This window comes from Xyrauchen texanus, chromosome 5 (assembly GCF_025860055.1).
Source record: "Xyrauchen texanus isolate HMW12.3.18 chromosome 5, RBS_HiC_50CHRs, whole genome shotgun sequence".
Taxonomy (NCBI): Eukaryota; Metazoa; Chordata; class Actinopteri; order Cypriniformes; family Catostomidae; genus Xyrauchen; species Xyrauchen texanus.
Genome location: NC_068280.1, coordinates 33,115,458 through 33,129,796, shown reverse-complemented (window position 1 = coordinate 33,129,796; position 14,339 = coordinate 33,115,458). Strand labels below are relative to the sequence as shown.

At 43.2% G+C, this 14,339-nt stretch overlaps 1 protein-coding gene across 1 annotated transcript in view; it reads right to left on the bottom strand.

The window, feature by feature from the left end:
- LOC127643532 (FERM and PDZ domain-containing protein 1-like) overlaps nt 1-12,656 on the bottom strand; it is a 33,682-nt gene extending 21,026 nt beyond the window's left edge. Inside the window, 3 exon segments of the mRNA XM_052126326.1 lie at nt 8,440-8,542; nt 12,282-12,445; nt 12,556-12,656. Of these exon segments, the coding sequence (XP_051982286.1) occupies nt 8,440-8,542; nt 12,282-12,445; nt 12,556-12,656 (368 nt within the window).
- Between the last annotated feature and the right edge of the window lie 1,683 nt (nt 12,657-14,339).

Sequence of the window (14,339 nt, the reverse complement as noted above, 5' to 3'; positions counted from 1 at the left end):
TTCTACCAGGGGCGTTGCGGCTTCGTGGGCGTTGTCCCATGGCGCCTCTCTAGCAGGCATATGTAGAGCCACGGGTTGGGAAACACCTAACACTTTTGCGAGGTTCTAAAACCTCAGGATTGAGCCAGTTTCATCCCGTGTGTTATCAGGTGACACAAACAGGTAAGTTCGGGTCAGCTGGCCGGGTGTATCGCTTGTGCATAGCGCCTTTCCCCTCCCTTGAGGCGAAGACGTGCGCTGTTTTCACAGTTGCGTTCGCAGGAAGTGTGAACCCTGGACGTACTTCCTCCCTAGCCTAGCGACCGTCGAGTCTTCGGAGAGGCTTGCGGCCGCCCCAGTACGGGCGTCACTAGGCCCCCGTGCTGAGGTAAATGCTCCACATGTGCTGGTTGTCACCTTCGGCAACCCAGTGTGACGTATATCCCGCAAAATACCTACAGGTAAACCGCGTCTTCCTTGGACAGAGGGCCCTCTGCCCTGGGTCGCCATGTTTGTAGTAACTCCTCCCCCTCTTGGGTAGGGTCTACCACGACGCCGCTCCACACAATGTGCTTCCGCTCCTAACCGGTAAGACCATGTGTGAATTCCACCTAAACCCCCCCGAGCTTGGACCATATAGTTGGCCCCCAGCTGAACGATTTTGTTCCTTTTACAGGGGAGAATAATAGAGAGAAGGCCCCGGCTGGGCCAGGCAGTCCTGATACTTCTAGTAGTTAGCCGTTCCCCTAGGTGCAGGGGACCGCTTCATGCCTGCCAGTGTGTTGGGGGTAGATATGCGACGGCTTGCTGCACAGCCACGAGGCACACAGAGGTTTGCCCGTCTCGCACCGCCAGTCTGCGTAACTCGGTTCAGCTCTGTGGCATTTTCCGTGGGGACCCCTAGTGTCAACTCATCAAGCGGGGCAGGCAGAACATTTTATGTGCATGATGTGCAGTGTTGTACCTGTTTGCAGCTTTACAGTACCGCATTTCTGATGAGACCTATCCAGATAGCCTACCACCAGTCTTTCCAATGGTTTGTTTGATACTGAATGTGTCCGGCAGTGTCTGTCATCATACCATCTGTTATACCATGTCATTCCATGTCAGTCAGAGTGATTCAAGTGCACGTCACAGATTTACTTTGCAGAATGCTGTCTTTTATCGCAAAATGTGATTTCTGTAATAGAACACAAATCCAAGCGCACAGCCTTTGGGAATTTAAAATATCACAAGCCAAGAAATCGCTGGTTACGTTCGCTGGTAGACTTTGCATGGTGGTTGCATGGTAGACTGCCAGAGGCAGTACTGAAAGCTCTAACGGAAATATCTTTTGTGCACTTGTGCTTTGACCGAGAATAGAAAAAGAAAATTGTCACCCCGTGACACATGATGTGTATTTAGCTATAAAAACTTCTTCTCGATCTCTAGATCATTTTTGCAAATTCCGAGTGACTAGAGACTTTGGTGGTCTTTCTCTCAGTCATAGAACCACAGTTACATCCGTAACCAACATTCTATTTCCTTTCATTCCAGACCACCAGAGGTAGTACTGAAAGCACTAGTGGAAGACAAATACTTATGCAGTCATGAGGAATCCCCTTGTGATGCATCAGTGCAGGCAGAGAGCACCGCAACACACACTGCTGGCTGGGGTGTCACATTCAGTATGAAGCTCATGTTGCTGCTGCACAAATTTCAGAGAGTTTTACACCTCTAAGCACTGCTTGAGATGTACAAGAGTACATGTAGAGTGACAGCGAATAGATGAGGGGGCAGGATGCCCTGAAGACTCGTATGCGTGAGAAATTTACTGTGTCACCCAGTGTGCAGGTCTCATCTTGGAGAGTGCAGTCCCTTTGCGTGTATCGCTAAAGAAAATAAGCAATTGGTTAGTCTTGCGCCAGGCTGCTGTCCTGTCAATATAAACCTTCAAAGACCTAACTGGACATAGCTCAACCCACATGTCAGCGTTATCTGGCAACAGAGCAGCCAACACAATGGGCTCATTCAAATTTTTGGGATTGGGCCACAATGAAACATTATTAAAATCAGGCCCGAGTGCAAACAGGGAATGCTCACTGATAATGCAAGTAGCTCACTCACACACTTCGCTGTTGTAATGGCGAAGAGGAATGCAGACTTCAAAGACAGCCATTTAACATTATACATTATACATCTCCATTATACACTCCGAGTCCATTATAGGCTCAAAGGGTGTTTGACATAAGGAATTGAGTACCACACTGAAGTCCCACGTTGGGCTTCGCACACCCCGTGGAGGGCACAGATGTTTATCCCCTTTCAAAAACGCCACAACTAACCGGTCAGTCCCAAGTGAGACACCGCTCACCTCCGATGCCAAAGCTGCTACATACACATTGAGTGTAGATGCAGAACATCCAAGCTCCAAAAGATCTGGCAAAAAATCTGAAATCTGAAATCTGAAACTACGGAACAGTGTAGTGGATAAGTGGCATGGTCGGTGCATCAGTCACAGAACACCTTCCACTTAATTGCATACAATTTTCATGTAGATGCTGCATGAGCATTCAAAACAGTGCCCCTGGCCCCGTGTAAACATTCCAAAAGAGGCCCAGTGGACCCAGTGGCCACACACACAATTTCAACCGGTCTGGGTGAGGATGCCAAACTCTCCCCTCCAACTGAGTCAGCAGATCTAATCTGCTGGGTAGAGGACAAGGTGGCCCTGCTAACAATGGCAGGAGGGTCTGAAACCATGACCTCACATGCCATTGAGGACCAACTAACAGCAGACAGTGACCGCAGTCATGCACACGGCACAGAGTTCTCCGAATCACTTGTAACCGGGGGAAAGCATACAACATTACATCCAGCCAGTCGTGAGCCAGTGCATCCAGGTCTAGTGATCCTGGCTCATCTGTTAGAGAGAACCAATGAGGGCAGTGATTTGTCAGATGGTCAGCAAACATATCGGCCACTGTGGTCCCAGAAGTCAACCATATCATCTTTACCAGCTCCGGGTGTAGTCTCCAATCTCCTTGTAATTCCCTGCAGCATGTTGCCATGTTGTCCGTGCACACCAAGACATGTTTGTCCCTGAGCACCATCTGAAAATTGAGTAGAATGAGAAACACTGCAGTGAATTCCAAAATGTTTATATGTGCTGTGCACAAAGCCCTGCTCCAAGTGCCATTCACTCCTCTCTGGTGCCAGACTCCACCCCATCCAAGAAGACTGGCATCTGTACTTATTACCTCCCACCATGAAGGTGGAGGACCCAGAGGAACTCCTTTGAGGAGGAACTTCTTCCGTGACCATGGAGCCAGGGCCTGAAAGCAACGCTGTGTGATTTTGACCCTTGCGTATTTGTCCCGCACTGGAAACAGCTTCTTCTGAATGAGCCAGCCATGGTCTCAGCCATAGCAATCCCAGTGGCACCACTGCTGCTGTAATTGTGAGCTTCCCTAAAAGCCTCATTAAAGCAATGTAGCATTGAGATGCTTCACCGCTGTCAGAATTGAATGTAACCTCTCTAGTGTGGGGGAGACCAGCATCATGGGAGAGTTAAGTGTCCGACCTACAAAATGGGTCGACTGAGTTGGGACAAGCCTGCATTTGTTCCAATTCACTATGAACCCCAAAGCCATAATATTGTCCTGCGACTGGGGAGTTTGATGCATTGCCTGCTATGGTGATGCCGCACAGACAAGCCAATCATCAAGGTACGGCAACACTCTCATGCCGTTCCTTTGTAGTGGTTCCAGTGCAGCCTTTACACACTTTGAATACCCTTGGTGCCAGATGGGAGAACTTTGAACTGAAATATTTGACCCATAAATGAAAACCGAAGGAATCACCTGTGTTCCAGAACAATTGGAATATGAAAGTAGGCATCCCTTAGATATATTGGCACAAACCAATCTTGAGGCATAATGGCCTGTAAAACATCTGCCACATGCAACATTCAGAATGGCAGTAACTTTAGTAAACATTTAAAATTAATTTATTCTAAGATTGTCTGAAACCCGCCGTCTGTCTTTGTGAACAGAAAATAAGTGGAAATGAATCCCCACGGATGAACCTGGGGGTTGACAAGTTCTATGTCTCCTTTGTACAGCAACACCTGAATGTTGTGCGCAAGGCCTCTACCTGGTGTGGATTGTGGACTACTGTGGGTCTCACCCCAGTTTGTACAGGGGGTCGACAGCAAATCTGTATATGAAAGCATCTTGAGAGAGTAGTCAGCAGACACTGGTTTGTTGTTACTGATCCCCAATGAGCCAGTTGACGCTCCGAAAAACAGACCACAGTCGGCCTTACCACATCAATGCTCTTGTCTGTGCTTGTCTGAGAGATGGGGAGGCGATGATGGGGCCATGGTGTCGCATGTGAGACTGATGCCCCCATAGTAAGGTGTCACAATGTCTGGCAAGAGGAGGTGGAGGTTGGGGGCTCCGACGGCAAAACTGATGAGGAGGCTTAAATGTAGGTTTTTCACCAACATTCTGATAGCGAGCAACAGGGGCCACTGTAGGTTTCCTGGGGCCTGAAGCTGTCCCAACATGATGGGAACGAGTCTCTGGGACCGAAACATGCCCATCCAAAGCTTCCAGTGCTGCCGATCCAAAGATTCGACCACGTATTAGCGGCAAATGTCTCAAGTTGATAGACATCTGGCAAAGGGTATTGGGCCAACCAAACCTGGCATCGTGCTTGCACTAGAGTGCCAAAAGCTGTGCTGCAGTGGTTGTAAATGACACCCATTGCCTGCAACATAAGTTCAATTAGATTCATCACTAAAGGGTCAGGTGATCTTGCACTCAGGGAGGAGTTCTCACGGAGTGCCTCATCAGGAGACATGATAAGGGCCACAGCACTGGGTTCTACTGGTGGCATGCTGCCAAGACCAACTTCCTCCAGTTCCTGCATCAAAGCCAGTGTGCGGGCCAGTTGATCAGGATGTGTGACTTTTGAAGAACTCTGCAAGGCAGACACCAATACGGATGTAAAATCACAGCACTGAGTCATCATAAAGGAGGGACTTTGCACACAAAACAGAAAAACCTTCTCAGAGCCTGGGTGGGGGAGTGGTCAATATGGGCGAGCATTACTTTCAGCGTTCCTACAAAGACGTTACCACTGAAGATGACCCTCCCAATTTGTCAGACAAATTATCACTGTCAGAGTGGTGTGACTGGGCCGCAGGCAGACTTTCACCAATCACTGAGGTTGCAACTGAATTTGCACCAAAAAGTCAGAGGCAGCGACTGATATCGCTTCTAACTCCTGTTCTGCATGCATAGCTGGTGATGATGTCATGCATGATTCAGGCTCCACTTTGTCCTGTGCCTCATTTGTAGGCTGATCTCTAGCAAGGAGCATCAGTAAAAGTTCTATAGCAGAAGGCAGCTGTTCCACTTTGTGTGCTAAATCCGACGGTTTAGTTTTTTTATTCCTTTTGTCATGCTTAAGTGTTTGTTTACATTTATGATCAGACATAGGGATGTTCGAAGAAAGCAGAAAATCCTCTGCAGAGGATTCCAGACCTGCCAGTCATGCTCAACGCACACCAAGAGGCATTATGGAGCACTCAGATCCTGGGTCAGACATGGCCTCTTTAAGATGGTACACACCAAGACAAGCAGGGCACTGATTATGTCCATCCATGATTAGGACATGTAAAACATCTAGATGTATCCTTACTGATGTCAATAGTCACCTAAAAGCAATTCAATTAGTTTAAATCCAGCATTAAAGATGCTGACTACCACCCCTGGAGTCACAAGTTCAAATCCAGGGTGTGCTGAGTTACTCCAGCCAGGTCTCCTAAGCAACCAAATTGGCCCGGTTGCTAGAAAGGATAGAGTCACATGGGGTAACCTCCTTGTGGTCACAATTAGTGGTTCTCGCTCTCAATGGGGCGCATGGTAAGTTGTACATGGATCGCGGAGAGTAGCATGAGCCTCCACAGGCAACTGAGGCTTGTCCTCCACCACCCTGACTGAGGTGAGTAACCGCACCACCACGAGGACCTACTTAGTAGGTCTACTTAGCTACTCTCCACGATCCATGCACAACTTACCATGCGCCCCATTGAGAGCGAGAACCACTAATTGTGACCACAAGGAGGTCTACTTAGTAGGTCCTCGTGGTGGTGCGATTACTCACCTCAGTCAGGGTGGTGGAGGACAAGCCTCAGTTGCATGTGGAGGCTCGTGCTACTCTCCGCGATTGGGCATTACAAAGGGAATAAAAAATCAATAAAAATCCAGCATTAACGACACTCACATAAGATTCACATCCAGCGTGAAATAAATGATGATCCTGCACTCATTAAACCTAGGCAATCAGGGCTTCAGTGTATGTGTTTACATAGGTACACAAATGTACTGGCAACCAGAAGTTTGAAACCATTCAGAAGCGTGAGACCGTCTCGAGGCTGCTTCCTGGAGAAAACGCTCGTAAACGGCACTTCCCTGTCATTAGCGGCACTTCACGGAGAAAACCACTCGTAATCCAATCCATAAACACGGTGACGAAACAGTTCATGAATATCAGCTGAAGCACTCTTCAAAAACAAACAAACAATTGATTTTGTCAAGCGAGAAAGATTGAGATGACATGTTCCGATTTTTAAAGCTAAAGACACGTCATGTGTCAAAGTGCAAGAGCAAAAGTTTTCGACCAGTGCTTTTAGTATGATTATGTGTCTGTCTGCAGGAGACGGAAAGCAGTAAGGCTAGTCACCTGGGCTGTAATTACTCTAACACCTGTCTCTCATTATAGTGATGACAGAGGGAGACCTGAAAAGGCTCTGTTTGCATCACGTTTAAGATGATGTCACGGCAGTAGAGGCGGCGCAACTATGACAATCAGTCTATAATCCCACCCACGTTGAGGCGGCATTAAACTACAGTGTAAAAGCAAGCTCAGAAAAATTCAGCGAGCAGAGTCGAGTCGAACCGTAACACGCAGTGGAAAAGTGCCATAACATACAAATCTGGGGAATGCGAAGCATTTGTGAATCTGGCAGAACATTTCCGGGAAGCTCAATTTTACATAGAAATTACTCCCAATTCTTTCGGATATTTACACATTTTCATGAATGAGGCCCGCTAAGTTTAGTTTTTTACAAATCCTGATGCTGTCACAGTCTGTCTGCACCTTGTTCAGTGACTCTTATTTTGAAGTTCTCTCCCTCACTACATTTCCCATAAGTCACTGCCCTGATTACTCCATTATCCCCACATGTGTGTCATTCCCTCGTTTAATCCTAAATGTATATAAACTCTTTAGTTTTGTCAGTCTGGGTCAGTCCTTGAATTGTAATGAATCGTGATGTTTGCGCTACTCCAGTGTTTGCGCTACTCCAGTGTTTGCGCTACTCCAGTGTTTGCGCTACTCCAGTGTTTGCGCTACTCCAGTGTTTGCGCTACTCCAGTGTTTGCGCTACTCCAGTGTTTGCGCTACTCCAGTGTTTGCTCTACTCCAGTGTTTGCTCTACTCCAGTGTTTGCTCTACTCCAGTGTTTGCTCTACTCCAGTGTTTGCTCTACTCCAGTGTTTGCTCTACTCCAGTGTTTGCTCTACTCCAAATTTATGATTAAAGGATATAAAGTTCCTACTCCTGCGTCTCGTCTTGTATCCAGTGACAACCAAACGTTACAGGTGCATGCATGGTAAATTGCATACACAGAATTCAGTGGCTTGTGCGATAGAAACATTTATAATTTAGGCCCTGTAAGATATTACATACATATTTAAAATGTATAATTTAAGACATTTTTTTTTAATGTTGTTCCAAGCCTGTATTCTGTTATTTTATCAGCACAACACAAATGTTTTTTTTTTTTAAGAATCTTCAAGCAAACAAAAGCTCATTCTTTTCCTAAAAGAACAGAAAAGAAAATCATATGTTTTGCAAGCTACTTATCAAGACTCGAATCCATGTGTTAGCTTTGTGTGGGAAACAGCAGAAATGTGTCTTGTTGACATCCTATTTTTATATTCCATACTAATTTTGTAGTCAATTTTAGAACTTCAGCAGGGAGATATAACTACTTACAGTACATGTTCATATCAGTCTTTTCCTTAAACAAAGCTATCCTATGACTTCAGAAGGCTTAGAATACAGTGCTAGAGTCATAAAGACTACATTTATGGTGCTGTTATTGTGTCCCCCCACTACCCCTTTTCAAAGTTTGACACACATGGTCCATATGAACTGTCATTGTAAGGTAAATAGTTGCTTAAGATGCTTAAACGTTTCCCCTTTTCTGCTCCACAGAAAAATTTACAAAGAAGTTTGGAACTTCTTTTTGTGAACTATTCCTTTGGGGAGAATGAAAAGGATCTGAGAAAATATAGGACTGTTTTGGAAAAAACTGGACATCTGTTCCCCCAGATATATATAGCCATATACAAAACGACTAAAATTTTGCAGATGCACATAGACACAATCAAACATTTCATATACCTGATGATGTCAGCAGCCTGTTCTGTGGATCGATCATCAACAGAAACATTGTTTATTTTGAATAGCTGGTCACCAGAGACAAGCTTTCCATCAGCAGGACCACCTATAAAGCACACAGACGAAGCACAGTGGAGAGTACCATGATAACTGTCAATCATGTGTACAGGGTTTCAGGACTTCAACTACCATACTCTGAGTCATCTTAGTTGCATAGCCACTCTATAAGATTCAATTATTTTAAAAACATTGTTGTCCTACTTAATAGCTAGTTCTTTGGCTGTGGTGTAACCAGATGGCTCCAGCCAAGAGTAAGGTTTCCTGTAGACATAGCTCCAAGAGCCAACCACATCAGCCAACATGCTGCTGAATAAGTCAGGCAGTACATACAAATTACTGCTGGGTTACAGCATTTCAAATTTAAAAAATGTGTGTGTGTGTGTGTGTGTGTGTGTGTGTGTGTGTGTGTGTGTGTGTGTGTGTGTGTGTGTGTGTGTGAGCGTGTATTTATCACTTTGTGGGGACCAAATGTCCCCATAAGGATAGTAAAACCCGAAATTTTTGACCTTGTGGGGACATTTTGTCGGTCCCCATGAGGAAAACAGCTTATAAATCATACTAAATTATGTTTTTTGAAAATGTAAAAATGCAGAAAGTTTTCTGTGAGGGTTAGGTTTAGGGGTAGGGTTAGGTTTAGGGGATAGAATATAAAGTTTGTACAGTATAAAAACCATTATGTCTATGGAAAGTCCCCATAAAACATGGAAACACAACATGAGTGTGTGTGTGTGTGTGTGAGTGTGTATTTATCACTTTGTGGGGACCAAATGTCCCCATAAGGATAGTAAAACCTGAAATTTTTGACCTTGTGGGGACATTTTGTCGGTCCCCATGAGGAAAACAGCTTATAAATCATACTAAATTATGTTTTTTGAAAATGTAAAAATGCAGAAAGTTTTCTGTGAGGGTTAGGTTTAGGGGTAGGGTTAGGTTTAGGGGATAGAATATAAAGTTTGTACAGTATAAAAACCATTATGTCTATGGAAAGTCCCCATAAAACATGGAAACACTACATGTGTGCGTGTGTGTGTGTGTGTGTGTGTGTGTGTGTGTGTGTGTGTGTGTGTGTGTGTGTGTGTGTGTGTAAATGATTGTAGGTAAAACATAAACATTTTTAATATCTATAAAAAATCCAATCCCCATATCTGGTTGGACAAGCAGCATTCTAATAGTGCAGATATTTAGTATGACACTATTTGAACACAGCATCATGCTTTTTCACGGCATGCCAGACAGGCTCTCAGTCTGTGTGCACCTATTGGCGACATGCAATGGTTGATCCTGCTTTGGCTTCTTTTCAGTGGCGCAACTATCAGCAGTGCAGGCGGCGCAGTCGCCAGAAACACTGAACTGTTAATAAGAGCAGAATGGAGAAGAGAGAACGTAGCGAGTGACACCAGAAAGCAGTAAAACTATTTCTCAACTGTGATCTATAACTCAGGAGAAAGAGAAAGCTGATAATAGTGTGATACAGACTGACAGTATATTAATGTGCTATTGAAATCTCACTGGCCAGGAACTGATGTACCGTCCACATTTGCTGTGATTGGATGATTTGAGTCTATTTATGTCAGCGGACAATAGACAAAATAACTGGCCATATTCAATATGCATATTGTCTTTAAAATATAACTTACTATTATTAACTTCTTTATAGAACTTCTATATCAATTTCAGTGATATCAGTGATATGATCACGAAAGTCATTGTCACTATGCTTGTATCACTCTGTGTAACAGCAGTGCAGATGAGTAACAGCAGCTAGATGTGTGAATTTTCATTTATCCCTGTGATATTAAAGATTTAAACCAGTAGGTGGTGACCAAAAGACAGTTGTAAAGTTTATGTGTTGGTTCATGTATTCCATGTCTTTTATTTTGAAAAGTTTAGTTCCTGTATCCCTAGTCGTGTGATTCCTGTTTCCCTCCATGTTCATGTATCTTGTTTTCATTGTTTTTTTGTCTTGTTATTCATTATCAGTTCTAGTTTGTCATTGGTTTTAGTTTGTTGGTCTTGTTATCTTGTTTATGGTTCTGTCTGTTCATTGGTTGTCTTGTTACCCAAGGAGGAGGAGAAAGACTTTTGTTTCCAAGTCTCAACCCATGTACCTGACCACAGAGGTCGTTTCCAAGTCTCTTCCCATGTACACAACCGCGGAGGTCGTTCCCGAGACACAGTCCATGCCCACAAACACAGAGGTCACTCCCGAGACTCTGTTCATGTTCGCGACCACTGAGGTCTTTTCCCAGTCATCAAGGACTCTTAGTTTCGAGCCTCCCATGGCTCCGCATTCCTTGACTTTGCCCCAAGTCATGGCAGCCACGCCAGAGTCAGTGTCAGCTCCAGGCCATGTCACAGCCATGCCAGAGTCAGCTCCAGGCTATATCACAGCAACGCCACAGCCTTCTCCATGCCATGTCACAGCCATGTCACAGCAATGCCTCAGCCTGTTCCATGCCATGTCACAGCCATGCCTCAGTCTGCTCCATGCCATGTCACTGCAACACCTGAGCCTGCTCCATGCCATGTCACAGCCACATCTCAGCCTGCTCCATGCCATGTCACTGCATCACCTCAGCGTGCTGCTCCATGCCTTGTCACAAGCAAGCCTTTGGCCCGCCCAGCTCTGCTCCACGGTCCAGGCCCGCCTCCATTCCACTGGGGACCTTCTTCCCTGCGGCTCAACCTTAGTACTCATCCCCATCAGGTCTTCGAGCCTCTCAGGGCCCCAACTTTCCATTGGCTTTGCCCTGTTCCCTTGCTCTACACCATGTTTCACCAGGCCATGCCTCACACCCTGTCTCGCCAGGCCATGTCCTGTCTCGCCAGTCCATGCCCCATTCCCTGTCCCCCCACCCCCTCCCTATTGACTTTGATATCTTGTTTTGGGCTATCGGGAGCCTCCCTTAGAGGGGAGGATATGTAAAGTTTATGTGTTGGTTCATGTATTCCACATTTTTTATTTTAAAAGTTTAGTTCCTGTATTCCTAGACATGTGATTCCTGTTTCCCTCCATTTTCATGTGTCTTGTTTTTTGCAATCCATGGCACTTTGCCACCAATTTATCAGTTTAAACAATTTTTATTAATTATATATATAATTAATTAAAATTGTAAAACCTGATAAATTGGTGGCAAAGTGCCCATGGATTGCCCATAGTTTGGTGGCACAAACTCTCTTGCATTCTACATGTTGACTACGAGAACTGATTGTTCACTTACCATCTAATCTACCCAGACCTTGGCATGTGGCCTTGTTAGGAGATGATTAACCCTGGGTCTGGCCATTCATGTGGATGCCAGTTTGACACATCTTTTTCATACCAATTAATAGTAAGCTGAAGTCAAAAACATTACAACATCAATAAATGAATAAATAAAATCAATAAAATATGACAAGAATCCATTTGATTCGATTGTCACATATTCCCTGTTGTCTTTTGTTTTTGTTCTTTTCTATTGAAATTCTCATTTAGTTCCTGATTCCTGTTAGTTTTTCTTGTCCTTTGTAGTTTCATTTTATGATTGGTTTTCCCCTGATCGTTCCACTGGTGTTCCTTGTTCCCTTGTTTGTTCCCTTGTATATTTAAGGCCTTGTTTCCCCCAGTTAGTTTGTAAATTCTCACATGTGTTGTCATGCTCTGTGCCCGCTTTTCAGCATTGTTGTTATATTCTGAGTTACCTTGTTTATCTTTTGTTTTATTAAAGCTGCACTTAGATCCACATTCTTTGTCTGCCTTGTCACACCGATGAATGTGTGTTTGTGATTGACTGTATTGTGTGTACCTTCTATCACATCCTGCACCTGGGGTGGACTGTGTTCTGAAACAGTAAAGCCATGGAAGTTGAGGGTGGGGTCAAGTGGGATCTTAACCAGGACTCTAATTGGACAGCTCCTCTGCTCCTGAGAGCCAGGGTCACCAAGATGCCCATCCTCTAGCACACACTCTCTATAGAAAGATAAAAATATTGAAGCTACTTGAACACAAAATTCTAAAAAATTAAATGCAAAGGTTCATACACTCATTGATTGCACACACTAAGATCTAAAGAATGGTACCGGTTGATGGACTCTCTGGAGCAGCGAAGCCAACGTCCCACCACTTGCTCTACTCTGCTGGTCCTGCGAGACGGTGAGCGACTGCGGTCCCTCACCTCCATTTAGCTACACACAGGGTGAAAGGTTATCATTCTGCCACTATTTATTTTTAAAGACTTCTCTGATACAAAGACATTTATTATTCAGTTGACATTTGTGTTATTTGTTGCAAATATACATCTGGCCATCTAAAATCAATTAATAGCTTACATTTCTCACATGCACACACAGTGTGGGCACGTCTGAACTTAACGCCATCTTATGCTAATTATTTTATTTTAATTATTTAATCATTGTTTAATTCTTTTATTTTAATTATTTGTTTTAATTACAGATTTGTTTCTCAGTCAAAACCCAAAAGCATAAAATCTGTATTAATGCATTATACCTACCATAATTCAGAAGAAAACAACTGAGAAAAGTACATGCTTTTTAATTCAATAGTTTTCCTTGCATCTGGATTAAACATGAATGTTTATGTAGTAATTATACAGTATATAGGCTATTTGAAAAAAGATCTTCAGCGTGTTACAGAAGGAGACATCCGCAAGGTGCAATTAGGCAAAGAAATGTGGGATGCAGTGGTTTCCTTCAGAATCAAAGCACGTTCTTATCATGTTCTACACTGTAAACCCGAACAGTACAACTAACTTTTAAACATTATCCGTGTAGCAATGGAAACCAGTTATTTAGTTGACCCAACAAAAATAATAAGTTTTCTTAATGAGTAATGATGTTTTATTTTTATTTGACTCAATGTTTTTGATTAAACATTGCCAACATCATAATTGTTCACCAATGTCTTTTTTAAATTTATGGAATTAAAATGACAGTTTAATTAAAAATTATTACAGGTTCTTAAATATTGTAAATCTGAAAACTTACTGTGTTAAACCAAAAAAAAAAAATAAAATCTGAACAAAATTAAATGGTTATTAACCTGTTACCAGCATTTAAAAATTGTTACAAATTTATGATTCATATTTTGTGAATGTATTTATTTTAAGACTGCTCTGACTCTTTACAAAAACTGCTAATATAAATAGCATGGATATACCAAAAGGTTTACTTTAACCTAGTTTTTTTTTTTATGTTAGAATAAGCTATCCTATTCCAGATTAGTAAGTATAGACTATAAATAAGCTATTACTAGGTTGATTTCCCCCAAAACACTCAAAAGATTCCTCTATTGTTTCATCTTAAGGACTCATAGTGGGCAGAGCTGAGACAACCAAAATGTTGTGTACAGTTGTACCAGTAAGACCAGATAATGTATGGCCAGCCAGTCTTCCTATAGTGGTATGAAACAGTTTCTTTCTTTATGTTATAGAGTTTGTGTATTGTGGTGTTGTATAATTGCTTTTTTATAGTGCTTTATATCAAATACTTATCATTAGGGAATGTGAGAGACAAACTAGAGCCTCATGATCAACAGAGAGAAGGAGCAACAAAGACAGAGATATAGACAAATATTATGAGAGAGAGAGAGTCACATTATGTTCTCAGTTTTCACAAGATATGGATCTCACTGTCCATTTATCTTACAGCTGTCAAAGAGTATTATTAATACCACACACATTAAAGTGATTACACATAGACTCCTAAAAAATCATCCAGAAATGTTAACTGTAATATTGCTTTGTATACAAAAACATACAATACAGTAATACAGCTCTGAAACATGACAAGAAGACACAAAAAGAGACCACAGTCCCAATCGATTTCAATAGAACAGCAGTAGGAGC